At 36.6% G+C, this 27078-nt stretch overlaps 1 protein-coding gene across 5 annotated transcripts in view; it reads left to right on the forward strand.

The window, feature by feature from the left end:
- The window catches only part of Bet5 (blocked early in transport 5), a 91340-nt gene that overhangs the window by 61065 nt on the left and 3197 nt on the right, over positions 1–27078 (forward strand). Inside the window, exons 1-5 of one of the 5 annotated variants that reach the window (XM_076207879.1) lie at positions 3653–3797; positions 13367–13466; positions 22316–22369; positions 24293–24448; positions 26770–26915. In XM_076207879.1, the coding sequence (XP_076063994.1) occupies positions 13368–13466; positions 22316–22369; positions 24293–24448; positions 26770–26898 (438 nt within the window). In that variant the 5' untranslated portion in view covers positions 3653–3797; position 13367 and the 3' untranslated portion in view covers positions 26899–26915. Of the gene's footprint in view, positions 1–3652; positions 3798–3926; positions 4182–13352; positions 13467–22315; positions 22370–24292; positions 24449–26769; positions 26916–27078 lie in introns of those variants that run through there. The other 4 variants (XM_076207871.1, XM_076207862.1, XM_076207844.1 and 1 more) reach the window with 4 other exon arrangements.

Below are 27078 nucleotides of genomic sequence, written 5' to 3' on the forward strand. Positions count from 1 at the left end.
CGGCGAAAAGGAGAAGCATTTATTGTTATCGCAGGTGTTGGGCGTTTTCCCGAAACGCTGGCACCTCTGGGAATGTCCCTTGGGAGAGAAATCTGATACAGGTCCCGCCACAATGGCGGGTCCCTTGGGACAACGCTATTAATGTATGCCTATTCTTCTTCGGTGCTACTATCTGTCGTTTCAGCTCCCAATGATCCGTTGCGGGTACACTCGCAGGTCTCCACTTCCTCATTAATACGTTGTCATGAAGATAGAATCCAGTAGAACTATCATCAGACACACCATTCCTATTCGCTTCTCCAAAGCATTCCTTCAAAGTAGGATCACTGCACTGGGCATCAATAAGTTCCTTCCTGCTAACATTGAAATCAGGAACTATCTCCAGTTTCACTTCTATACTTTCATCTTTCACATGCTTATGTTCCTCTCTCTCATCAAATATATCACCTAGACCCATATCCTCATCACAAGTTTCCTTACTCCTCATCATAGCTCTGGTCACTACACAAGCTGGGTAAATTCTTTGGATGTTTCCATTATCCGCAGTCTCCATATCACTCTCCTTACTTGCATTCACTTCACCTCCGCTCAGAGAATTCCTACTCCCTGCGACTGGAATTTCTCCTCCATCTCCATAGTCATTTCGGACCTCCTTCCGAATTTCAATATCCAAGACATCTCCTTCATCTTGTACATCCATTTCCTCATTCTTCATACTCTCGAGGGGTTTAGAAATCATTCTTGGCTCTGGGACCACTTTATCTCCAGCTAAATCATTGCCCAACAACATCTCCACACCATTTATGGGAAGTTCTTCACTAACTCCCACTCTCACTTTGCCACTAACATAACAAGTGTCAATATCCACATAATGCAATGGGACATTTATTCCAGCACCCAAACCTCTCACTCTAGCCTCCTCACCAGTATATGAACTTTCGGTCCACTCCAGTGTCTCTCTGAGGACTAGACTTTGGTTTGCTCCAGTATCCCTTAGGATTTTTATTTGTTTCTTAGATCCACCAGGTAAAGATATTGTCCACCTCAGTTATGAATGGTTGGAAACTACCAACACCCATCTCCTTCCTCTTAGACTCCACACCTAAACTCACTTGTGGTTCCCTCCACACCACAGTTAATCCAGCGGATTTTGGTACTTTTCTACACTGATACTGTACAGGACCACTTTCTCCGCACCCGTAACATCTTACATGTGACCTTTCCTGCTTATTCATATAACCATTTAAATTCTGCTGATGTCTCATAGGAACATACCGAGGTGGGCTTCTAGTTTTATTTCTATCTTGACTCTGCGGAACATAATGAGGTTGTGATCTTTGAGGATTGTAACGGTCTTGTTTAGAATCAAAGTGGCCTACTCTTTGATTATTATTTCCATGAGCATCTCCCATACTCCTAATTCCACCTTGTTTATAGTTCACCCGCTCTGTACACATTCTCCGCATCACAGCCAATTGATCAGCTAACCTTGCTACCTCCGTCACATCCTTAATCTGGTTTCTACAGATTTTATATTTAATATCAGAGTGAACAATATCTGTAAAGTGCTCTAACAATACCAACTGTCTCATTTCCTCTAAGTTTTCTACTTCCTCCGATTTACACCATCGGTCAAATCTCATACCACACTCCCTGACTAAATCACTATATGTCTGCCCATCCAATTTCTTTATATTCCTGAATCTCCTATACACTTCAGGTGCCAATTCTACTGTTCTTAGCACAGCTTCCTTCACCCTACTATATCTCACAGATTCTTCTATTGTTAAACACGCAAAGGCCTCCCTCGCTTTTCCTTTGAACTTTGTCTGCACCAACAATGCCCAGTCTGCTCTCTCCCATCCTCTTATGGTGGCAATTTTTTCTATAAATTCAGGTAATTGACTAACCCTGTCATCTCTCCCGTCTCCACCATTCACACCCATAATTTCTAATTCTCTTAGCCTCACTTCTTTCTCTGCCTGAATCCTTTCTGACTCAAGTTGCATTTGCATCCTATATTTCTCCAATTCTAGTTTATCACCTAGTTGCATTTTCTCCTTCTCCTCTGATTCATTTTCATCAGCTGCATCAATAACTCCCTCCTCAGCTAGTGCTACAATGATTTCTTTCTGTATATCACTTTTCAAATTACATGTCACAGGTAATTCATATTTATCCGCTACCTGGCGTATCCTGTACCGTAAATTGGTACAGCTGATGTATATTGGGGTTGTTTACAAATTCTTCCTTTTTTCGCTTATAATTATTTCACTTAAAACTTCACCACTGTGTGATATACCTCTAATTCTTGGGAAGTGACTTTTACTGTGGAGCAGTGTGCGGAAATCTTGCTGGTTATTGGCCGTTGAATCCAATCCTTTGATGGGCCCCCATACTTGCCATATTCACCTCTAACCTTGTATAATGTTTGCTCTTTCCTTCTTTATATCAACCCCCCATTTATTTCAATAGAAAACATGCTAATCCATGCATGTGCAAACTGAATCCCCAAATGACGCCATATGCGTCTGGCCTTTTTGATTGTCAGAAGGAAAGAAGGAATCGTGAACCCGCTCTTGGATCCACGTTCAAAACAGTTCCAACAACGGATTCGTCGACATATATACGTTGTAAACATAATTCATACATTATTCACATATCACAAGAAATTAAAGCAAATACTTCTTTGAATTCTCACACATTAATTAGAACACAATAATCTTAAATGCATAACATGGACGCAGATATGTTCATCTTCAAAATTCTTTGATTTTCTCTTGCGATTTCTGCGCTTGCGTGAGAGAAAACGGAAAACACAATACACACTGTAGAAAAACACGACTCACACAAGGGATGACTATGCTACGGTAACAATAAGGATGAGGAATATCTAGACCAGACTATCTGCTTTCGCGAGATTGGTGTTTGTGGGAGAGGAAAAAAAAATCTGGATGAAAGTGAAATGATAGTCGTGTATACAAGGGATATTGCCGACGAGTGCGTTTTGAATATTTTTAATCTATTTATACATCGTAACTCAGGGGGCAGGCTAGGCTGACTAAGGAAAATGAAGAAAAGGGTAGGGGACAAAGACAGAGATGGAAAATTAATGAAAGACTGAGAAAGAAAGATATTAGATTTATTTTACCAGAAGAAAACTTGTGTATGCGCTTGTGGGCGTTTTGTTCGTGTACAGTGTGTGTATATTTCCTATGAGAAGTCAGTTGATCTCACTTCCCGCGTACATCAATGAATATTGTATTAGTATTATAGTATATATTCACATTCATACACGACTTCTAGTGTATACAGGTGCAAAGGACAAATGGCTTTGTACGGTGAGGTCGTTGTGTTGAATTAGGTTAGTTTGGCGTGCAGTCTTTCAGAATATCTGGAGTGTATCTTATGTTTGTATTATTTGGGTGGGCGTTTACTCGCAGCAGATGATGGGGAAGCAAGCATAGTTTTCCACCTGGTCCTATCCTAACCTAACCCAGTCTAGTCTTACTTAACCTTCTTAGAAAAATGATCAAAAATCACCATGACATGTAGAATGTACACCACAGTGTCAAAATACCACGAAAAGATCATGAAGTCACTGAAGTGCAATATGAAGGGATCCGAAGTATACGAGTGTAAGACGGTGGAAAGGACTAGCCCTTGAGAAAATGTTTTTACTAGGACGATACTCTTGAACAGCCAGATCTAAATGATCTTAATCCTTTTGTTTAGCGAAGGGCTTTTCCTCAACTTAACAACGATTCTTGTCGTTTGCCAGAAAAATGATAACACAAGTGAGCGCAAAAACCAGAGATTGTTAACTGATTATATTTTTTCATTTCTTGTACATAAGCATTATCTTTATTGGTACAATAAACTAATATTCTTTATTTTCAATTTTGCTAATCCTTAGCACGTCTTGTGAGATCTCTCTTAATAAATCCATCGTTAAACTTCATATCCCTTATGTAAACATTTGATGGGTGTATTGATATTGTTCAATGTAAAGTTGACATTTTTATTGACGTCTAGGTGACAGTACATAGGTATAGGGTAAGGGGGTGTAGTTGTGCTTATACTAATATGAGAAAATACATCTAGTTCTGTTTTAATACGACTTAAAACTAGAATTCGTCATTGCACCTGTATTGACAGCAAGAACTAGACTAGTGGCACAGGTAAATTGGAATTATAATTTATTATTTTAGTTGCCATATTTAACAGTGATATTGAAAGGTAATCATTCCATGAATTTCCATATGCATACATCATGTTGTACTTCGTGTTAGCAATTTGATTACAGAAAGTCGTCTTACTGATTTAAGATTATTATTATTCCCGCAGTTTCCAACCCATGACAAAAAAGCTTACAAGTTTCAAGACAACTTTAGCTAGGTCAATATGAAAATGGAATTCCTGATATTTGAGCTGAAGTAGTTCTCATGGGATGGAAAAAGTCGCTATGAGTATAATGCAATTTGATTTATCCATCTAGCTGTCCTAGTTCTCGAGATATTGCATTTTGAATGGAATTAAATCGGGCCTATTTTGTCCGAGGAAATCGGGCCGAAACGTGCGGTCTGACTGATCGCCGATCAAACGTAAACAATGACGGTTTTTACTGACAGGCACAATTTTATATAAAAAATTAGCATATGGTTGCATTATTTGACCTATTTTCTATAAGATGTGTGATTTCCATGTAATTTGATCATATAATTACGTTTTTATCCTCTGCAAAATTACCCACCACAGCTACGAATACCGTAAAATTACATGAAAATCACACATTTTAAAGAAAATAATTTGAATAATTCAATTATATGCAAGGTATTACGCTAATAACCCAATAGTAACAAACTTAATAGTGTAGTTTGATCCATACCACCAGTGATCATAGATAGCGGGCAGGACGAATCGTAGCTGTGGTCCGTAATATTACGGAGGATGAAAACGTAACTTCTCTTCGATCAAATTACATGAAAATCACACATTTTAAAGGAAATATTTAAAATAATTCAACTATAAGTCTATTACACTAATAACATAATAGTAAGAAACTTAATAGAGTGAAGTTTGGTCCATATCACCAGTGATAGATAAGATGGCGGGATGGATGTTGATGTTGTTATCCGATAATCCGACCCGATAGAAAAAAAAAACTAATTTTAACAACCAATTTCTCAGCTCTACCGTAACATACTGACTTTATTTTGGTATTAGAATAATCCACGATACTAGTAGTTTTGGTTAATTATGGTCAGTTGCCCGCACAATAAATTTGTTAGCTCATTTTTTACGTTGAAACATATACCAATTTTTGATATACTGCTGAATGCAGGCCGCCATGTTTATCTAATGTTTTTATTGACCGACATGTAACTGATGATGTGAATGTTTGAAATTTATTACGATCGTAGTAAATACACTCACGCAACATTTTTATTAATTAAATTTCCCGCGGTATGTAAATTTGGCCGTTTGAACGGCGTGCGCATAAAATGACGCGCTATTGTGCTCGTCATCGACGGTGGCGCCTCTGGTGGTGTTTGACCTACCTAACAACTTCACACATAGAAAGCTACACTCTTAGTAAAAAAAATGAAAGCTCTCAATTGCTTTTAGTACACACAAGACAAGTATGTGGGGTCTCACTAATTGCCGAACAAACCGAGAAAAGCCGAACAAAACAACAAAACCCAAACAAGGACGGGTTTTGCTCAAATGCACACTTCTATTTATATACGGTTGCATTATTTGAACTATTTTCTTTAAAATGTGTGATTTCCATGTAATATGATCAAAGAGAACTTACGTTTTTATCCTCTGCAATTTTACCGACCCCAGTTACGATTCGTCCAGCCCGCTGTCTGTGATCACTGGTGGTATGGATCAAACTACACTCTTTTAAGTTTCTTACTATTGTGTTATTAGTGTAATAGACTGCATATAATTATAGTTGAATTATTTAAACTTTTCTTTAAAATGTGTGATTTTCATGTAATTTAACACAACAGTAAGAAACTTAAAAGAGTGTAGTTTGATCCATACCACCAGTGATCATAGACGGCAGGCTGGACGAATCGTAGCTGTGTTCGGTAATTTTGCAGAGGATAAAAACGTAACTTCTCTTTGATCATATTACATGGAAATCACACATTTTAAAGAAAATAGTTCAAATAATACAACCATATATATATAGAAGTATGCATTTGAGCAAAACCCGTCCTTGTTTGGGTTTTGTTGTTTTGTTCGGCTTTTCTCGGTTTTGTTCGGTTTGTTCGGCAATTAGTGAGACTGAGTATGTGCATTAGATTAGATACATTTTCCTACACAACTGTGTATATAGCATATCATTTGATGATTTGGGTATATGAATTCTGCAATAAAAGAAAGCAGACTTTTATGTGTTTGCAAATGCTGATGCAGCACATACTATTAACTTAAAGTACAGTATGTACATATGTGGAAGCCACAAGCCTACTGCTCAAGCATAAGTCCTAGGGTGCCTACCTGTACATTAAATGTGTAGGATGTTGTGCTCATGTGATGACTTGTGGTACTTCTTGTTCAATTTTACTACCTATCCTAGTTCTCACAAGTGAGTACCGGTATGTAAGGATGCAAATTTGATAAACATTTTTAGTTGTGCACACCTGCGCGATATAGCAATAGAAAATTATTAATTTTATAGATTATAATACATCAATGTAATATGTAATTTTCTTGGTGGAAATTAATAACAAAAAAGTTTCTAAAACCTATTTACTAACAAATGAAGTTGCAGCGGTTGAATGATATGCCATGTTTGTTTTAATAGATGCAGAGGTCAAAGAAATGAAAGGATGATAAATTCGTCTATTTTAACCTAACCTACCTAACCTAATCTAACATACCTAACCTAACCTAACTAACCTACGTAACCTAACCTATATTTAGTAATTTGGTACCTCAAATTCTAAAGATCATCCGGGTCGTCATTGTCATCATGGATGCTGACAGCCTGATTATTATTGTACCTCCGACAATTAACAGACAACAGCAGAACCCTGTGTTCTCTCTAAAGTCCAAGGAAGCACTATTTTCTGTAACAGCGCTTGTTAACGTCACCTGTAATTGGAGAATACCTGGTCCACACCGTGAAAGCTATTGTCTATCTGATAGCGACTGGACTGGACAGATGACAGCATGGAGTAATGTGCATTGCAAAACAGGTATAAAATGAACAAAAACATAAAAAAAAATAATAATAATAAAAATCACATTCTATGGCTGGAGTCCAGCGGTAGCCATCTTTGTGTTTACCAACGAATCAAAGACTGTCTTGCTAGATGTGTCACACTTAGCGAAGTCCACTCCAGCCGCGCAAGACTTTCTAACCGTAAACTAACGTTACCTCCGGTTAGTTTACTTTACTTTATGGTTACCAAGTCTTGCACGAGCGGCTAATCTAGTGTTTCTGATCACAAAAAGTTACAATCGTTAGTAAGCAAACATGGCGCCACGCTCGGTACCCGCCGATATGGGATCTTTTTGTTTTTTATGGGTTTCTTTAGTCTTCTTCGTTTTACACCTGTTTGGCAATGCGCATTACTCCATTTATTAGTCTCCCCCACCCAAAAACCCAGATTTCCCACACGTCCCCCCAGGTCGTTCGGGAGATGTAGGCATAAGTGCATAACTTCAATACTTCATTACTTCAAAAGTACGCATTTGCGATGGAAATGATATACACCATCGTTCATATCACAACATTTCTCACCAGAAACACATAAGCCACATATCAAATTCTATGGTTGGGTGAAACTATAAATTGACTGTAGATATGTTTGTAGCAAGGTTTTTTTGTTATTTATATCTGTCAAAAGGTAAAATTTTAGATGTGCACACATGCAATATAGCAATAGAAAATTAATTATTGATTTTGTAAATAATAGATCAAAGTAATATATAACTTTCTGGGCAGAAATCAATAACAAAAAAGTTGCTAAAACCTATTTTCTAACGAATGAAGTTGCAGTGGTTGAATGATATGCCATGTTTGTTTTGATAGGTGCCAAGGTCAAATAAATGAGAGGATGATAAATTTGTGTATTCTAACCTAACCTAACTCAACCAAACCTAACTAATGTTTAGTAATTTGGTACCTCAAATTCTAAAGATCTGGGTTGTTGTTGTCACGGATTCTGACGGCCTGATTATTATTGTACCTCGGGCAGTTAACAGATGATGGCAGAACCCCATGTTCTCTCATAAAGTCCAAGGAAGCCCAATTGTCTTTGAAACAGCACTTATTAACATCACCTGGAGTTGGAGAACACCCAGTCCACAACATGAAAGCCATTGTCTGATAGTGGCTGGACTGGCATGGCATTCATACCGTATCCTAGTGGCTTTGTTCCTTAGTAAATTTGCTTTTAGCAATTTTTTTTTTTTTTACTTCTGCCAAGAAAATCACATATTACATTCATGTATTATGATTTACAAAATTAATATTTAATTTTCTAATGCTATATCACATAGGTGTGCACAACAAATAATACCCTGCCAAGAAAATTGTATACTACGTTCATGTATTTTAATTTACAAAATTGATATTTTAATGTGTTAGAGATGTGGTGTCTGAGAAGTATGATGGGGGTTACAAGTCTGGATAGAGTGAGAAATGAGGAGGTGAGGAGGAGAACAGGGGTGGTAAGGGAGTTGGGAGATAGGGTGGATGAAAGAGTATTGGGATGGTTTGGACACATGGAAAGAATAAATGAAGAAAGACTAGTAAAAGAGGTATGGAAGGCAGATGTGGAGGGAGTGAACATGAGGGGGCGACCTAGGATGAGATGGATGGATGGGGTGAAAGGGGCTTTGGGGAAGAGGGGAATGTCTGTTGAGGAAGGACAGGAGAGGACAGAAGACAGGGGTGAATGGAGAATGGTTGTATATGGATGATGTTGTGATGCATGAGATGGAATAGGTGGGGGGATGGGGGTGTGTGGTAGTATGTGTGAGAAAAAAATTGACGCAGCCCAAAGGGATTTCTCCCTGTCTTCTCCCTTTCTGCATGAATGGACAGAGAGGGGGGGGTCGCTAATTTAATGAAGTGGCCTTGCCGTGGATGTACCGTATTGTGTCTTGCGACACTGCTTCTGACCCAGGGCAGTGGACAAGATGTAGGGATGACCCATCATCCAGGAGGTGCCGAGATAAGAGGGAGGGTAGAGGGTGGAGGGGAGTGGAGTGTATTAGGGATGGAATGGGTGGAAATGGTATTTATGCCTTTGTTTTTTGGCTATCTCCCTTATAAAGGGGAAAAGCCTTTGGTATATGTATGTAATATTTAATTTTCTAATGCTATATCGCGTAGGTGTGCACAACTAAAATAATACCCATTCACATAAATGTTCACCATGGAGATAATTATACATACACATACCAAAGGCTCTTTTCCCCCTTACATGGGGGGTAGCCAAACAGAAAAAGGCATAGAAACCACTCCCATTCCATCCCCTACATATTCCACTCCCCTCTACCCTCCTCCCTCCCTCTCATCTTGGCACCTCCTGGATGATGGATCATCCCTGCATCCTGTCCACTCCCCTGGGTCAGAAGCAGTGTCACAAGACACAGCACATCCACAACAAGGCTGCTGCATTAATGTGACGACACCCCCTCTCTGTCCCCTCATGCAGAAAAGGAGAAGATGGGGGAGAAATCCCCTTGGGCTGTGTCAAATTATTTCTCATACATACATCCTCACCCCCTTTTTAACCTCTTCACTCCGGGGCACATCGCACGTCTGGCAGCATTAGCTGCCCAACGTGTGATGTTGCATCATAATAATCGCATTATAAAAAATAAAGTCGGTGCTCAATTGTTCGTTCTCTTTCACCCGTGAATTTTGATAACCATAGAAAATATGATGAAGCCAGTTTAGAGAGAATGGAGGTTACGTAGGTACGACTACAATAGATATAATCAAGACGCCGACGTCGGCATCATCACATACCCACTTGCTCCTCATGACGTCTACGTAGGCGTCACCGTATGGAAGTGGTTAACCTCTTCAGTACGGGCCAAAATCTTGCGGGCAGCATTATTTGCCAGACGTACGATGTGTCGTCATAATACTCGCATCATAAAATATAGTCACCGCTTATATCCGATCGTTCTCTCTTTCACCCGTGAATTTTTATAACTATAGAAAATGTGATGAAGACAGTTTAGAGAGTATGTCATTACGCAGGGGCAACTACAATAAATATAATCAAGATGCCGATATGGCAGCCTCGCGTATCCACTTGCTCCTCATGCTGCCTACGTATGCGGCACCGTATGGAAGGGGTTAAAAGTAAAGTAAAGATCATTATGTTAACATTAAATGTAAAGTTTTTGCAGTGATCCCACAGTTCTGTCCCAAATAGAAAATGTCCAAGATCCATTTTTATGATATTGTTCTTGTAAATTTGATATTGATTTTGATATTTTTTTTTACACCTAGACAATATAGCATCAGAAATCTATATATTAATTTTGTAAATTATAATACATCAATGTAATAAATACTTTTCTTGGCAGAAATCAATAACAGAAAACGTTGCTAAAAGCTATGCACAAATGAATGAAGTTGCATTGACTTCATTAGATGCCATCTTTGTTTTGATTGATTCAGAGGTTAAAAATGAAGACGATGACACTGATGAACTCTAGAATTACAGGTACCACATTATTAAATGCAGGTTAGGTTAGATTAGGTTAGGTTGAAGTAGATGAATTTATCATACTTTAATTTGTCCGACCTCTGCATCTACCAAAACAAAAATGGCGTATCAAGCAGTTGAAATGGCTACATTTGTTTGTGTATACCTTTTAGCAACTTTTTCTACTATTGATTTCCACCAAGAATAATGTATATCATGTTGGTGTATCATGATTTACAAAATTGTTATTTAATTTTCTAGTGCTGAATAGTGTTGGTATGCATTTCTAAAATTTTACCTTGATTTCTACTCCAAATAAAAAAAAATTCTAACTCTTGCAGGTTAACAGGAAAATGAATGAATTTCAGTAAAAAAACATAATTATTAGGGTGTTAGCTATTTATTTTGCTATGTTTAACACTGAAGGGGTGGGAGAGCAAATTGTGTTGTTATAATATATAAATGACTTTTAGAATAATACAATATACAACACTTGCCTTCATTTTCTCTCTGCCATGGTTGTTTGCAAGGATGACCAAGGGGAGTGTGAACATTACAGATGTATTAATGTTATCAATCCACCTTTGTGTTGTGTATTGTCGTCTCTTACTGTAGTATAATCTGTGACTGTGGGTATTGGAGAGTATGGTGTTAATTTTATATTTTTTATTAGAGCTACATGTATGTTAGGCTCATGTTGGAATTAAAGCGGACATGTCCAGCCAGTTCATGGCTTCCCTGCCAAGGAACCACCAAAAAAGACAAGAATGTACCACCTCATCATATTTTATGGTGATTCAATACAATTAGACACAAAAACCCCATATCCACAAGGAGGTGCAGTCCAAAGGAACTACCTGGTCTCTGGATTGGGCCATGAAACTAAAAGACAATAGATGGATGAATTATTTGGAGGAGAAGGAAGTCTTGATAGACCGTTCAGATTCAGAAAATGAGAATCATGAGTAACCAACCTGTTAATTTTTTATTTGAGAGCAGTTGATGTGCTGCATAATGTGTATATCTATACCTGGAAAAGGCTTTTGACTGGGTACTGACAATAAGATTAATATGGAAGTTGGAAAGCATGAGAGGACTTAAAGGGAATTCACTGGAATTGATAAAGGGTTTCCTGAGTGATAGATATACGGTATGTGAATAGTAATGAAACATAAAATGTCTACTTGGAGATAGTTGACTAATGGGGTACCATAGGGCTTGATACTGGCACCAGAATTATTCTCTTTGTTTGTCACTAATATGATGAAAGGATCAATCAGTCTCTCCATTGTCCCCAGTTCTCATGCAGGAGAATGGAATGGGTGGCTCTGCAAACTTATTTACAGATGCCAAGGGCATGTATCAAGACAGTACATACACAGCAAGGCTGCTTCACTTAATTGGCAACTCCCCCCCCCCTCCATCCCCTCATGTGTCTTGTTACATTGTTTCTGATCCAGGGCAGTGGGCAGGATACAGGAATGACCTGTCATCAATGAAGAGCTAAGATGAGAAGGCAGAAAGGGTGGTGGATGGGAGTGGAATGGGTGGGACTAGATACATGCCATTGACTTGGCTACCTCGCTTATAAGGGGAAAAAAGGCTCATGTTATATAGATAGATAGCCAAGAGCATGAAATGTGAAGAGGATTGTAAATTTCTATAGGAAGACCTAGGTAAAGGTTATGAATGGAGCCAGAACTGGAAGATGGGAAAAAAAAATCTTGTAAATAGACCAGAACAAAAATATTTTCATAAAATTATAAATGGAAGTGAAATAATCACAAAAAATAAAATAGAATAGGAAATTATATTGGAAATTTTTATCAAAGATCTTTTTCTTGAAAGTCATATGAGTAGAATAATAAGACATAGAAATTGCTAGTCAGTGTAAGAGTGGCATTTCATTATATGGATGAGTACATGAAAAATAAATTGAAAATCTGATCTACCCCAAACTGGAATATGCAATAGTGGGGTGGTCATCACATAAAAAGAAAAATGTAAGAAACAGAACACAAAGGCTGACAACCAGAATGAACCCCATTATGGGTGATAAGATAAATGAAGAGAGACTGGAAAAATGGGGACCACTCACATTGGAGGAGTGAAGACAGGTGATATGATAATGATATTTAAAACTGAAAAAGGAATAGTTGGACAAAGAGGATCTGTTAGTATTGGATGAAAGAACAAGAAATCTTAGAAAAAATTAAAGAAGATTGTTTGAAAGATGTTGGGAAGCATGGCATTCCACACAGACATATCAATTTGTGGAACAAATTAGAAGAAATCATCTAGGCCAGCAATGTAAATTAATTCAAGGCAAAATTTGATAAGTGGAGTCATAGAAAAAAGACCCAATGAGCATAGCTCGTACAATTAAATAAACACATCCGCTCCTCTGTTGGCCTCCCTCACATTTTACTTTGTTCCCATTCTGTGCACTCTATGTCTTAAGAAGATTGGTGTCATATTAGATAGCTGACTTCTTTGTGTACTCATATGTTTTGCTGAATGATACTTTTTTCCCTAAAAATTGTAGGTTATAATCATGCATAGCTATTGTAATTTTTTTTAATTTTATATGGATACAGCAATTTTTACTTTTATTCTGAGCAGAAACATTTATTCAAGACATTAATACTAATATAGTTTTATATCTGCAGGATGACTGTGTACAACTTATATGTGTTTGATCGCAATGGGATGCTCTTGCATTATGGTGAATGGAACCGCAAGAAGCAAGCTGGAATGTCCAGGGAAGAGGTTAGTATTACATTTATTTAATAACTATATCATAGGACTTGGAGTGATCCATTTGTCTCATAATGGTTCTTAATATCTATGTTTTACTCATCTCTTGTCTCAGAACTTTTTCAGTCTGGGTTATTTTTACATATGATAATACATACAGGATTATTTCATTAACAATTATTACTTAGGAACATCATAAAGCAGTGAATGACAGCATATTAAAGTAATGTGCTGGGTGGTGTTACATGCCTATATATATATATATATATATATATAATATATATATATATATATATATATATATATATATATATATATATATATATATATATATATATATCATATATGTATATATATATATATTATATATGTATATATATATATATGTATATATATATATATATATATATATATATGTATAATATATATGTGTATATATATATTATATATGTGTATATATATATATATATATATATGTATATATTATATATATATATATATATATATATATATACATATATATACATATATATATATATATATATATATATATATATATATATATATATATATATAAATGTATATTATATATATATATATATATATATAATATATATATAATATATATATATAATTATATATATACATATATATATATATATATATATGTTATATATATATTATATAATATATGTTATATATACAGGTAAACGTCGACTTACGATGGCATTAGGTTTCGATAGAGCCATCGTAAGACGATTTCATCGTAAGTCGATCCCCAATTTGTGTATCACTCTGTTCCGTGGTCACTGTACCTAGCCTACCTGTATATTAACCACCAGAGATACTGAATATAGCCTATTAAACATGTACAGTAGTTTATTTAATTATTTTTATCCTTTTTACCATATTCAAACACTATAATATGTATTTTCAGTACGGAACTTAAATCTCGCGGGCAGCAGCCAATGCCAGCCGTACGACGTGACGTAATAATACTCGCATCATAAAATATAGTCACCGCTTATATCGATCGTTCTCTCTTTCACCCGCGAATTTTGAAAACCACAGAGAATGGGATTCAGGGCACACTTGAGAGAATGTAAAAACACAGGGGCGACTACAATAAATATAATCAAGACGCCGATATGGCAGCGTCGCGAATCCACTTGCTCCTCATGACGCCTACGTGTGCGGCACCGTATGGAAGGGGTTAAATATATCATGTCGTCGTCGTCGTCATCGTAAAGTCGAACAATCGTAAGTCGCGGCCATCGTAAGTCGACGTTTACCTGTATACATATAATATATACACACATATATATATACAGGTAAACGTCGACTTACGATGGCATTAGGTTTCGATAAATCCATCGTAAGACGATTTCATCGTAAGTCGATCCCCAATTTGTGTATCACTCTGTTCCGTGGTCACTGTACCTAGCCTACCTGTATATTAACCACCAGAGATACTGAATATAGCCTATTAAACATGTACAGTAGTTTATTTAATTATTTTTATCCATTTTACCATATTCAAACACTATAATATGTATTTTCAGTACGGAACTTAAATCTCGCGGGCAGCAGCCAATGCCAGCCGTACGACGTGTCGTAATAATACTCGCATCATAAAATATAGTCACCGCTTATATCGATCGTTCTCTCTTTCACCCGCGAATTTTGAAAACCACAGAGAATGGGATTCAGGGCACATTTGAAAGAATGTAAAAACACAGGGGCGACTACAATAAATATAATCATGACGCCGATATGGCAGCGTCGCGAATCCACTTGCTCCTCATGACGCCTACGTGTGCGGCACCGTATGGAAGGGGTTAAATATATCATATCGTCGTCGTCGTCATCGTAAAGTCGAACAATCGTAAGTCGCGGCCATCGTAAGTCGACGTTTACCTGTATATATATATATATATATATATATATATATATATATATATATAATATACAGTAGAAGCCCGATTTACCGAACTAATTCAGCCAAGGTCCAGTCCGCTAAAGTGAATTTTCCGTTAAATTGAGTGAGTGAGCGTTGGTGTAACAGTGTTGCAGAGCGGATTGTAAAAATGATACGTACCTAAAAATTCCCTAGTGTACACACACACATACAGTATATATATTATTGTAAGTGAATTATAGGCAGCACAATCGTGAATTGCAAATGAACAGCAACGTGCAGTAATTTGTTGCAACGTGTGTGTGTGTGTCGTGTAGCAATGATATGAGGTGTCTGTGAATTTCGGGGAATATTAGTCATAGCTTTGTGTTTGGTTCGATGTATATAATTCTAGCGATTAATAGGACTGGGCAGTTGTTTTTTTTGGATAGTGAGCGTTATTGTTGTGTTGTTGCAGAAAATGTAGTTCGTTGTTATAGAAGTGTTTTTCGTGGTGATTACTCTCGCGTACTGATTTTGAATTTTCCCATCAACTTACTGTTTCATTATTTTGTTTTCCTATTATACCGTCTATTTCTACTTGAATATATTTCTGCTACAATTATACTTTATACATATACTGAATTATATATTATTGTATATCATAGTATGTATATATATATATATATTTATATACCTCCTACGGTTCTAACTGCCTCCTACGGTTATTAGGAGGCAGTTAGAACCGTAGAAACGATTTGATATCTTCCTTGGCCGACCAGAGTGATGCTTTGGAGTACGAATGATGTCACTTCCTTCGTCTCGAAATTTCTTGGTCCACTTTTGCACTTGACGCACTCCAATTCCCACACGAGTAGCAATATCTTTACACTTATAACCCTCCTTATAGAGGGTTATGATTGTAACAACTGTGTCTCTTTCCAGCTCTTTACCACTTCCCATTACGGAGATATCAAGGCACAAAAACAGAGACCACCGCAAAAAAAAAAGACTACTCTCCGTGAGAGATGCTTAGAAACTGACTCCATGTGACATCGAGTGTGCCTAAACAGAGTTGCCAAATAGTGTGTATTGTCTCAGCTAAATACGGGTACAAACGCTAGCATTGAAAAATAGCGAAAAGTTTGGGTGGAAAGTTGTATTTTTCGCATGTTTTGAGTTTAGGGGAAAGTTGGGGCGCCTATAATTTTGCGCCCAAACTTTTCGCGGCCACTGTATATATATATATATATATATATATATATATATATAATATATATATATATATATATATATATATATGAAGAAATATTATCCTGTCAATGTAATGAATTAGTTATAATTAATGCTATGTTTTGGGAATAGTCTTGGTCATCCTTGGAGCTCAGCACAGGTGGCCATGAGGTCAGTCTTTCTGACTGAGGGTCAGATCACACAGTAGGCATCCATTGGAGCCTACCACCATATACTACATTTCACCATGGGCACACAAGTACATATGTTCCAGTATAGACTGAATAAATCATAAACTCCAGGGTAAGCATAAAGACATATAGGTATTGTCCTTCAACAGATGTTCGGCACAGCTACCACTGCTAGCCTCAGTAAATATCAATGAATAAAGAACATATATATGAAATTGACCTATAATGTAGTTGTACAAGATTTGAGCAATTGCATAATAAGATAATACTAATGTTTAAATAGAATTGACTAAATCTTAAGAACATATGGAAGTAGATACTATTTCCTTTCACCTAGGCAAGATGCAATATTATGAAGGGCTTGCTCGACTGTAAAAGCTGTAACAGGGGAGAGGAATAGGAGGAAGAGGTGGAGAGGATTTGTGCGGGTCCTCTACAGTAAGGGTAGTGCTAACTGATGATGGAACATTCTCTATGTCAAGGCCACGAGGAACTCTTTTGATATATTGTGCAATGTGGTCTCTGGAAGATCATGCAACGTGAGTGTTTTTACTTTATTATTTGACTCCTCTCGGGTGATATGAAAAGGTCCAGTGAATTTAGGGGAGAGCTTAGAGGTGGGGGTGTGGTTGAGGGTGTAAACAATGTCTCCAATTTAAAATGAACAATCTCTTGCTTATTTGTTATGCAGACATGCCGTATCATCCTTGGTGGATTGAAAAGTGTAATGAGAAATAGACATCTGGGAATGGATGCTAAGAGGAGGTTATATGAAGGAGTGATTGTGCCTCATTGTACGGGGCAGAAACATGGAACATGAGAGAGGAAGAGAGGAGTTTGAATGTGTTTGAGATGAAATGTCTGAGAAGTATGATAGGGGTTACTAGGCTAGATAGAGTGAGAAATGAGGAGATGAGGAGAACAGGGGTGGAAAGGGAAGTGGGAGATAGGGTTGATGAAAGGGTATTAGGATGGTTTGGACACATAAAGAATGAGTGAAGAAAGATTAGTAAAAGAAGTGTGGAAGGCAGAGGTAGAAGGAGTGAATATGAGGGGGCGTCCTACGATGAGATGGATGGATGGGGTGAAAGGGGCATTACAAAAGAGAGGAATGTCTGTTGAGGAAGGACGGGAGAGGACAGAAGATAAGGGTGAATGGAGAGGGGTTGTGAATAGATGATGCTGTGATGGATGAGGGGGAGTGGGTGGGGGATGGGGGGTGAGGAAGTATGTATGAGAAAAAAAAATTGACGCAGCCCGAAGGGATTTCTCCCCGTCTTCTCCTTTTTGCATGAGGGGACGTTGCCAAATTTATGAAGCGGCCTTGCTGTGCTGTGTCTTGAGACACTGCTTCTGACCCAGGGCAATGGACAGGATGCAGGGATGACCCATCATCCAGGAGGTGCCAAGATAAGAGGGAGGGTGGAGGGGAGTGGAATATATAGGAAATGGAATGGATGGGAGTGGTTTCTATGCCTTTTTCTTTTTGGCTACCCCCCATGTAGGGGGAAAAAGCCTTTGGTATATGTATGTGTATGTATGTATTGATATACCATCATCCCTAGTTGGTTTTCCTCATTTCATGTTTTTAAGAACAAACTCTACTTTTTAACTTCTGGCACTAATATCTACAATGTCGTCCATATACAATAACTGGTTCACCTTCCTCTTCCATTCTCATCTCCAAACCCCTACCCATTGTCCTCACATTTACCTCTTGCACTACCCCATCCATATACATGTTCAGTAACCACAGTGACATTACAAAAAACAAGAAAAAGAATATGTAAAGTGCTGGTACAACAAAAGTTGTAGAGAGTTAATAGACAAAAGAGACAAAGCTTGGACCAAATTGGAGAAATACAAAAGACCTGAAAAATGGAAAATATATACCTATTATAGAAATGAATATGTACAAGCGTGCAGAGAGGAAAAGAGAAAATATGAAAAAGATGTCATAGAAAAATGTAAAGATCAACCAAAACTATTCTACAGATTTGTAAACAACAAACTGAAAAACAAACAAGATTTGGAGAAATTAAGACAAGGAGGAGTTGAATACACAGAGGAAATAGAAATGGCGGAAATCATGAACAAGCATTTTAAATCAGTGTTTACAAGGGAGAATATACAACCGGAAGAGATCGAATGGAAAGAGAAAGTCCCCCCTATGAAAGAAATAGAAGTAAGAAAGAATGAAATAATGAAACACTTGAGTAATCTTGATGTTAGAAAATCGCATGGACCAGATGAAATAGCAAACTGGATTTTGAAAGAATGCAGAAATGAACTGGCAGACAAAATACATAGCATAATAAATAGTTCCTTGAAAGAAGAAAAAGTTCCAGAAGATTGGAAAAAAGCAAATATAGTACCTATATATAAAGGAGGAAATAAAGAAGACCCTACCAACTATAGACCAGTCTCTCTAACAAGTACAATAGCAAAAATTTGTGAAAGAATTATCAAAAGTAAATGGGTAAAATAATTAGAAAAAACAGCGTGCTAAATCCAAGGCAATTTGGATTCAGACAAGGACGATCATGCGTCACTAATTTAATATGTTTCTATTCAAGGCTAATAGATATAATACAAGAAAGAGATGGATGGGCTGATTGTGCATTTCTAGACCTAAAAAAAGCTTTTGACAAAGTACCACATAAGAAGTTGCTTAAGAAATTAGAAACTGAAGGAGGAATACAGGGCAAACTGCTTAAATGGATGGAAGACTTTTTGCAAGAAAGAAAAATGAGAGTAGTGATAAGAGACAAACACTCAAAATGGGATGACATAATAAGCGGTGTTCCACAAGGAACAGTTCTGGCCCCAATAATGTTTGCTATATATATTAATGATATGGATGAAGAAATTGAAAGTTATATGAGCTTCTTTGCAGATGATGCAAAACTATTAAAAAAAAGTGAACACAGAAGAAGATTGTGAGTCACTACAGAGTGATCTAAATAAAGTATGGGAATGGAGTAGGAAGTGGGAGATGGAGTTCAACACTAAAAAGTGTAGTATAATGGAATTTGGAAAAAGCAAAAACAGAATAACAGGATCATATAAATTGGGAGAAGAAGGAATAAAAAAAGTAGAAAATGAGAAGGACCTGGGAGTCATTGTTATGAATAATATGTCACCTGAGAAACATATAAATAAGATTTTTGGAGAAACTTATAATTTAATAAGAACAAAGTGACATTTACATACCTGGATGAAGAAATGGTGAAGAAAATTCTAATCACTCTGATAAGACCAAGATTGGAATATGCAGCAATGATGTGGTCACCAAGTACAAAAAAAAATGTATAAAAAAATTGAAAGAATACAAAGAGCAATTACAAAATTGGCACCAACACTCTCAAAACTATCATATGAAGAGAGACTAGAAAAACTTGAACTACAGACACTAGAGCAAAGAAGAGAGAGAGGAGATTTGATAGCTATTTACAGAATCATGAAAGGCATAGAAATTATTGATAGAGAGAATCTGATAAAATGGGATGATAGAAATACAAGAGGGCATGGAAAGAAAATCAAGAAAGACAGCTATAGAAGAGATCTGAAAAAGAACCGCTTTCCTCACAGAGTAATAGACAGTTGGAACAAGTTAGATGAGAAAGTGGTGTGTGCAAAAACAATACATGAATTTAAAAATAGTTTAGATAAAATGAGATATGAAGACGGGACACCACGAGCATAGCTCCCCTTCCCATAAAATACAACTAGGTAAATACATAACCTTGGTACAGCCCTACCCTCAGCTCAAACTATTCACTCTCTCCATTCTCTATCCTCACTTAAGCTCTACTACTCACATAAAGACTTTTGACCACCCTCAGCTGACTTTCCATTATCCCATACATTAGCAACATATCTCATAATGTCTTTCTGTCAGCCATATCATATTACTTCTCCAAATCCATAAAAGTCAAAAAGACATTCTTACCTGACCAATTAAATTGTAATTGTGACTAAATTGAGTATAGACTTTGGAGAAATACAATTAAATTATTGAAACATAGTGCAATTTGTGAAATTAATGGAGTGTTGTAATCAAGTATAAAATATAATTTATATTTTTGTAAATGAAACACATAAATGTACAAGACTGTTTTTGGAGACATCTTACCTTACCTCTTTTTTTTTGTGTGTGTGTGTGTGTATGCGTGCACATAGTACATACTGATGTCCTCCCGAAATAACAAGGTTTACTAGGCTCAAGGCTTGACCTCTCTACACTGAGCCACTTATATTGGACTGCTTGTACAGAGGTCAGCAACTTGTAACAGTAGTAATGGTACTCTCAGAGTTTAGCATTATTTTTGTCATATGTCAGGCAGTGGTGCCAGGGCAGTTACAAATTTTGGTTGCAATATTACAAGACCTCATAATTATGAAACTGTGGCTTGACAACATAATTTATGATTGTTTATAGGTCATACTTTTTAGAAATATAAACACATGGTTATTTCTCTTACATGGGTCATAGAATTCAGTCATTGTGGTACATACATGAATATATAAAAAAGTGCACTTAAACATGCATAATTATGTCACATTTTTATAAGTATGTGCAATAGTACATAATATGATAGCCACAAAATACAATGTTCTAGCAAAGAAATCAATTATATATTTCCTTAAGACATCCTTGACCCAATGTACAAAACAAAAGAGCTAAATTTTTCCAGTGATGATGCAAGTATCTTCTGTGGAACCCTATTGAAATGCATCCAAACTTGGTTTAACCTTATTGTATTTTATGACAATGCATATGTGTATATATATATGTGAATAAATCACAAAAACACGCGATTCACAAAATATGTAATAAAACCACTTGGAAATTAAATGAAAGGTGACCGAAGATTTTCATCTATTTAAGACATTTTCAAAGGTACAGAGTAAGGAAACAGTGATAATATTTATACAAAAGAAGCACACTAGGGGGGGAATTAGGACAGGTACATAGTGACCTCACTCTCTCAGCACTGCTGGACGTTTGAGCCGGCTACTGTCAACAATTTTGTATGTTATAAAGTTATCTAATTTATACATTCCCATATTCATATTCATGTTGTCCTCAAATGAAGCTTTTATACAAAAGCTTCATTTGAGAACAACATGAATATGAGTATGGGAATGTATAAATTAGATAACTTTATAACATACAAAATTGTTGACAGAAGCCGGCTCAAACATCCGGCAGTGCTGAGAGTGAGGTCACTATGGACCTGTCCTAATTCCCCCTAGTGTGCTTCTTTTGTATATATATTGTCATTGTTTCCTTACTCTACCTTTGAAAATGCCTTAAATAGATGAAAACGTTTGATCACCTTTCATTTTATTTTCCAAGTTGTTTTATTACACACACACATATATATATACAGTATATATATATATATATATATATATATATATAAATATATATATATATATGTATATATATATATACATATACATATATGTATATACATATACACACATATACAGTATACCGTACATACATAAATAGAGACTATATTTTTTTTCAGGAAGCAAAGCTGATGTATGGTATGATATTCTCCATCAAGTCATTTATTACAAAGGTAACTTTTGTGTAGTTAAGGAAATTTTATATATCTGTATACTAGGAGCTTCTTCCTTCTTATAAGTGAGGAAGCCAAGTCAAATTCTTTATGATATTAATAATTGCTGCCTTAAGTTTTACTGATTGGAAATACCCAGTCTCTCAGTGGTCATCAACAGTTTGTGATCCTTTCCAAAGATCACTTTAGGGAGAAACATTGGATTCTTATTGGTGTTGTATTGGTGTGGGACTGTTTCTTTGCCACTGGATAGTAGAAAGAAGAGGGGAGGGGGACAGTTGCCAGATGTCAGCTTTCCTTCTCCAGTTTGAGCCCAACTTGTTTTTTTTTTCACCTCCCAGTAGTATAAGCTGGTGGCATAGAAATAGTCCCGCACCATTACAACACAGACAAGTCCAGTGTTTCTTCTCAATGAGATCCATGGGAGGGCTTAAGGACCATTGACTAATATCATAAGGCTGCAAGTTTCCAGTTAGTGAAACTAGACAAGTTATTATTATTTCACTAGGTTCTTCCCTCTTATTTTATATATATATATATATATATATATATATATATATATATAGCTTCTTCAGAGCCTCTGAAGAAGCTATTGTAAGCGAAACCGGTCAGGAATAAACTCGATAATCAGATAAAGACCCGTGTTTCCCCCTCCACCTTTCCCATAATTTGTCCCAATGTCTCTACATATATATATATATATATATATATATATATATATAGATATAAATATATATATATATATATATATATATATATATATATATATATACAGTAAGTCCTCGTTGTATGGTACATATGCATTCCTGAAAACCTTACCGCAAATTTAAATTACCATATACCGAACCCATTATAACATGTAATAATAGGATATGGCAAATGTACCTTCTCCCTGCTCTTTCCTCTTCAAAACATGAGCGGTTACCGTATCTGTGAATTTTTCTTACCGGAAATAGAATCGAGGGTAGTAATTACCAAATACAGTAACTGTGAATTTACTGGATAAAGAATTACCATATAAGGAGGACTCGCAGTATATATATTTATATGTATATATATGTTTAAAAATATATATATATATATATATATATATATATATATATATAATAAATATTCTCTTTCTTTTTCTTTTCTTTTTCTTTTTTCCTTGTATGTGAGATTTGAGTTGTATTTCTTCTAGAATGTTATTGTTTGCTAAGGAATGGCTAAAGATAACAATGAGAGCTTTTATTACTTCTTTTAAGGGTTTCAGGTGGTAGTTATAGATCTCTGGGCCTGTGGTATGTTTTTTAATTTCTTGATGTATTGTTGAATTGGGTAGCTCCAGTGTATATGCATAGATATATCTATTAGATTATAAAATGTCTTCAATATTTATACCAAAAGCTTTTCAGACACATTTTTTTAATGAACAGTCATTGCAAAAGAAAATATTTGTACTTCTTACATTCCTGAGAATAGAGTTTATTCTCAGGAACTATATATATCTATGTGAGCTGTAAGGTCATTATTCAGAGAAATGAAAATGTTCATTTACAAACATCATAAAGTATCTGTAAGAGCTCATGGTCAGGATGTCAAACAGATGTAAATGTGTATGGGTGACAAATTGCTGGAAAAGAATGTATAAACTAAGGTTGACCTGTTCCATGAGAAGGGTGCACCAGAGATGAACTAACAGTATTGCTAGAAAGTTGCATGAGATAAGTAGGAAGGAGAGAAAGGAACTCATGATAGGAGAAAGGGTGAGGTTATTTTCTTTATCATGCATAACCACCATGCTTTGTGGGTAACTATTTGAACAAAAAATATATATAAAAATAGCCTAAATATTCTTAGTTTGCTGGATTGAGGTCTTTATCTCCTTAAATTGCAATACTTCATTCTTTTTAAGGTAATATATTTTGCTTTCCTCTGAAACAGGTTTCTCCAACAGATGTGAAGGAAGGCTTCTTCAATTATGTGACCAACAAGTACCGCCTTTCCTTCTATGAAACTCCAACAAGAATAAAGTTCATTCTCAACACTGATCCTCATGCACAAGGAGTCAAAGAGCTCCTTCATCAGATCTATACACAGGTAGGATGTTTTATATATGCCATACAGGATATTGAGATAAGTTGTATTCACTATTGTAGGGACTTTGTGGCACCTTGATGGATCCGAGTCATACTGTACACTAATACTTTGAAACTGAATGCCCCAGAGGTTGAATAACTTGTAATCTGAACATATTTTGCCTCAAAAGTTGAACTTTTCTTGGAACTCAAACACAAATGATGATGGCCATATCATATAGTACTGCATTCTGCATGTATACATCATTAAAGAGATGTTCTTAGAATTTGAAAGTCTATCTGTCTGTCTATATACCAAGGGCTTTTTCCCCCTTATAAGGGAGAAAGCCAAGTCAAAAGGCAGATACCCACTCCCGCCCATTCCTCTCCCATCCATCACACTTTTTTTTTCCCTCTCATACTAAGCTTCTTATAGATGATGGGTCATCCCTGTATCTCACCCACTGCCCTGGGTCAGAAACAATCTAGCAAGACATCACATCTACAGCAAGGCCACTTCACTTAATTGGTGACCCCCCCCCCTCTCCATCCCCTCATGATGCAGAAAAAGAGAAGACCGAGAAATCCTTTCAAGCTGCATCAAAATACCATTCGTACATAACCACTCCCAACCCCCCTACCCCAACATCCCCTGCCTTGCATCACAGTATCATCCATACACAGCCATTCTCCACTCACCCTATCTCCTGCCTCTCCCTTCCTTGCTCAACAGACATTCCCCTTTTGCTCAACACCCCTTTCACCCCATCCATCCATCTCATCCTTGATCATCCCCTCACTCCCTCCACCTCTGCCCTCCATGCCTCATTTACTAATCTTTCTTCACTTATTCTTTCCATGTATCCAAACCACCCTAATAACCTTTCATCAGCCCTATCTGCCACCTCATTTTGCACCCCCACTCTCCTCCTCACCTCATTTCTCACTCTATCCAATCTTGTAACCCCTCTCTGCCTCTCTTAAATCCCATACAATGCTGTTGACACAACACCCCTTCATAAAATCTCCTCTTTGCATTCATTCCCATTAGAACTTATCACTCAGCACTAGAGCAGTGTTTGAGTATCAGATCTCACAACCATGTTCAAAATGCTTAAGTCAACTATGTGCACAATTCTGCCATACAAAGAAGCAATAAAAGCAGCAGATGTGGCCAAAGGTCAACTTTGACCTCTAAAAGATTGCAGGCAATGGAACTCATACATACATATACCAAAGGCTTTTTCCCCCTTATAAGGGAGGTAGCAATGGAACTCCCCAAAACAAAAAGAAAAGAGAGATTGAGAACATTTTGAATACCTAGGAAGTATTATTACCGAAAATGCAGACTGTAGAAAATAAATAAAAACGAGAATAGGAGTAGCAAAAACAGCATTCGCAAACTTAAAAAAGCTACTGATTAATATAAACACGAATATGGAATTAAGACAATGAATTCTCAAGTGTTATGTGTGGTCAACATTAATGTATGGTTGTGAGGCATGGACAGTAAAGGACATGATAAGGAGTTTCGAACCAGTGGAGATATGGTTCCTATGAAGAATGCTTAGAATCCTTTGGACTGCCTGGATTACCAATGAAACTGTCCTGAGAAGAACAGGAGTGGAAAAAAGACTGGTCAAAAGTATCAGGAAGAGGCAATTAAAATTCGTGGGCCATATACTGAGAGGACATGAACTAGAAAGATAATACCTGTTGGGTAAAGTGGAGGGGACCAGAGCAAGAGAAAGGCAGATATTCAAGTTTATGGACACATTGTTTGAACACATTGGTGATGAATGGAGGGTTGTGGATCTTGTCAGGGTGGCTGAAGAAAGAAGTGGATTGCATTCCATGGTCACAGATGTCACATGACAGGCACTCTGGTAAGTTAAAAGTGCAGATAAACAAAAAAACAAATGGCTGGTGCTAGCATCTCAGAAGTGATAATTTGTGAGAAAGCAAAGCAGCTGTATAGTGAGAGAGGAGTTTAAGGCTAGTAGATTTTTTTTATAATTTTAAGAAGTGAACTGGGATCCATAGGCATGGAGGAGGCTTACTCTGTTATTGTGGGGCAATGCTAGTGGTGATTGTAAGGTAAACCCTTTGCTGGTATAGCACTCCATCAACCCTCATGCCCTCAAAAAGAACAATGTAATTAAGAGCAAACTTAGCATTATTTAGAGGGCAAACAAAAAAGTATGGGAATATATTCTTATAACATTTTCTGTATTGTAATTTGTAATACTTTGAAATCTAATGTGCATTAGTTTAGCTGTTTTAGAGGACAAGTTATCTGTTTTAAATGCATGAGGACACTAATAACTATTTTCTTTTTTTCAGGTGTATGTTGAATATGTAGTGCGGAACCCAATGTGTACACTTAATCACCCAATTGAAAGTGAACTCTTTGTAGCAAAACTAGATGAGCTAATCAAGCAATCACCAGCATATACATCAAGGCCAGCATGAAGAACATAAATATTTATGTAAGAATTCTTTAAAGATGAAACATATCCCTGTTGGTGAATTAACAATAATAGTATTCATTGTTACCTTGAATTTCATGACTGGATATGGCATCTCCATAGTATCAAGCTACAGTCCTTGGGCCCTCTTATAGATTACTTGTGGAAGAAACATTAGACTACT

This window comes from Oratosquilla oratoria, chromosome 2 (assembly GCF_046742065.1).
Source record: "Oratosquilla oratoria isolate Oo_2021 chromosome 2, ASM4674206v1, whole genome shotgun sequence".
NCBI lineage: Eukaryota > Metazoa > Arthropoda > Malacostraca > Stomatopoda > Squillidae > Oratosquilla > Oratosquilla oratoria.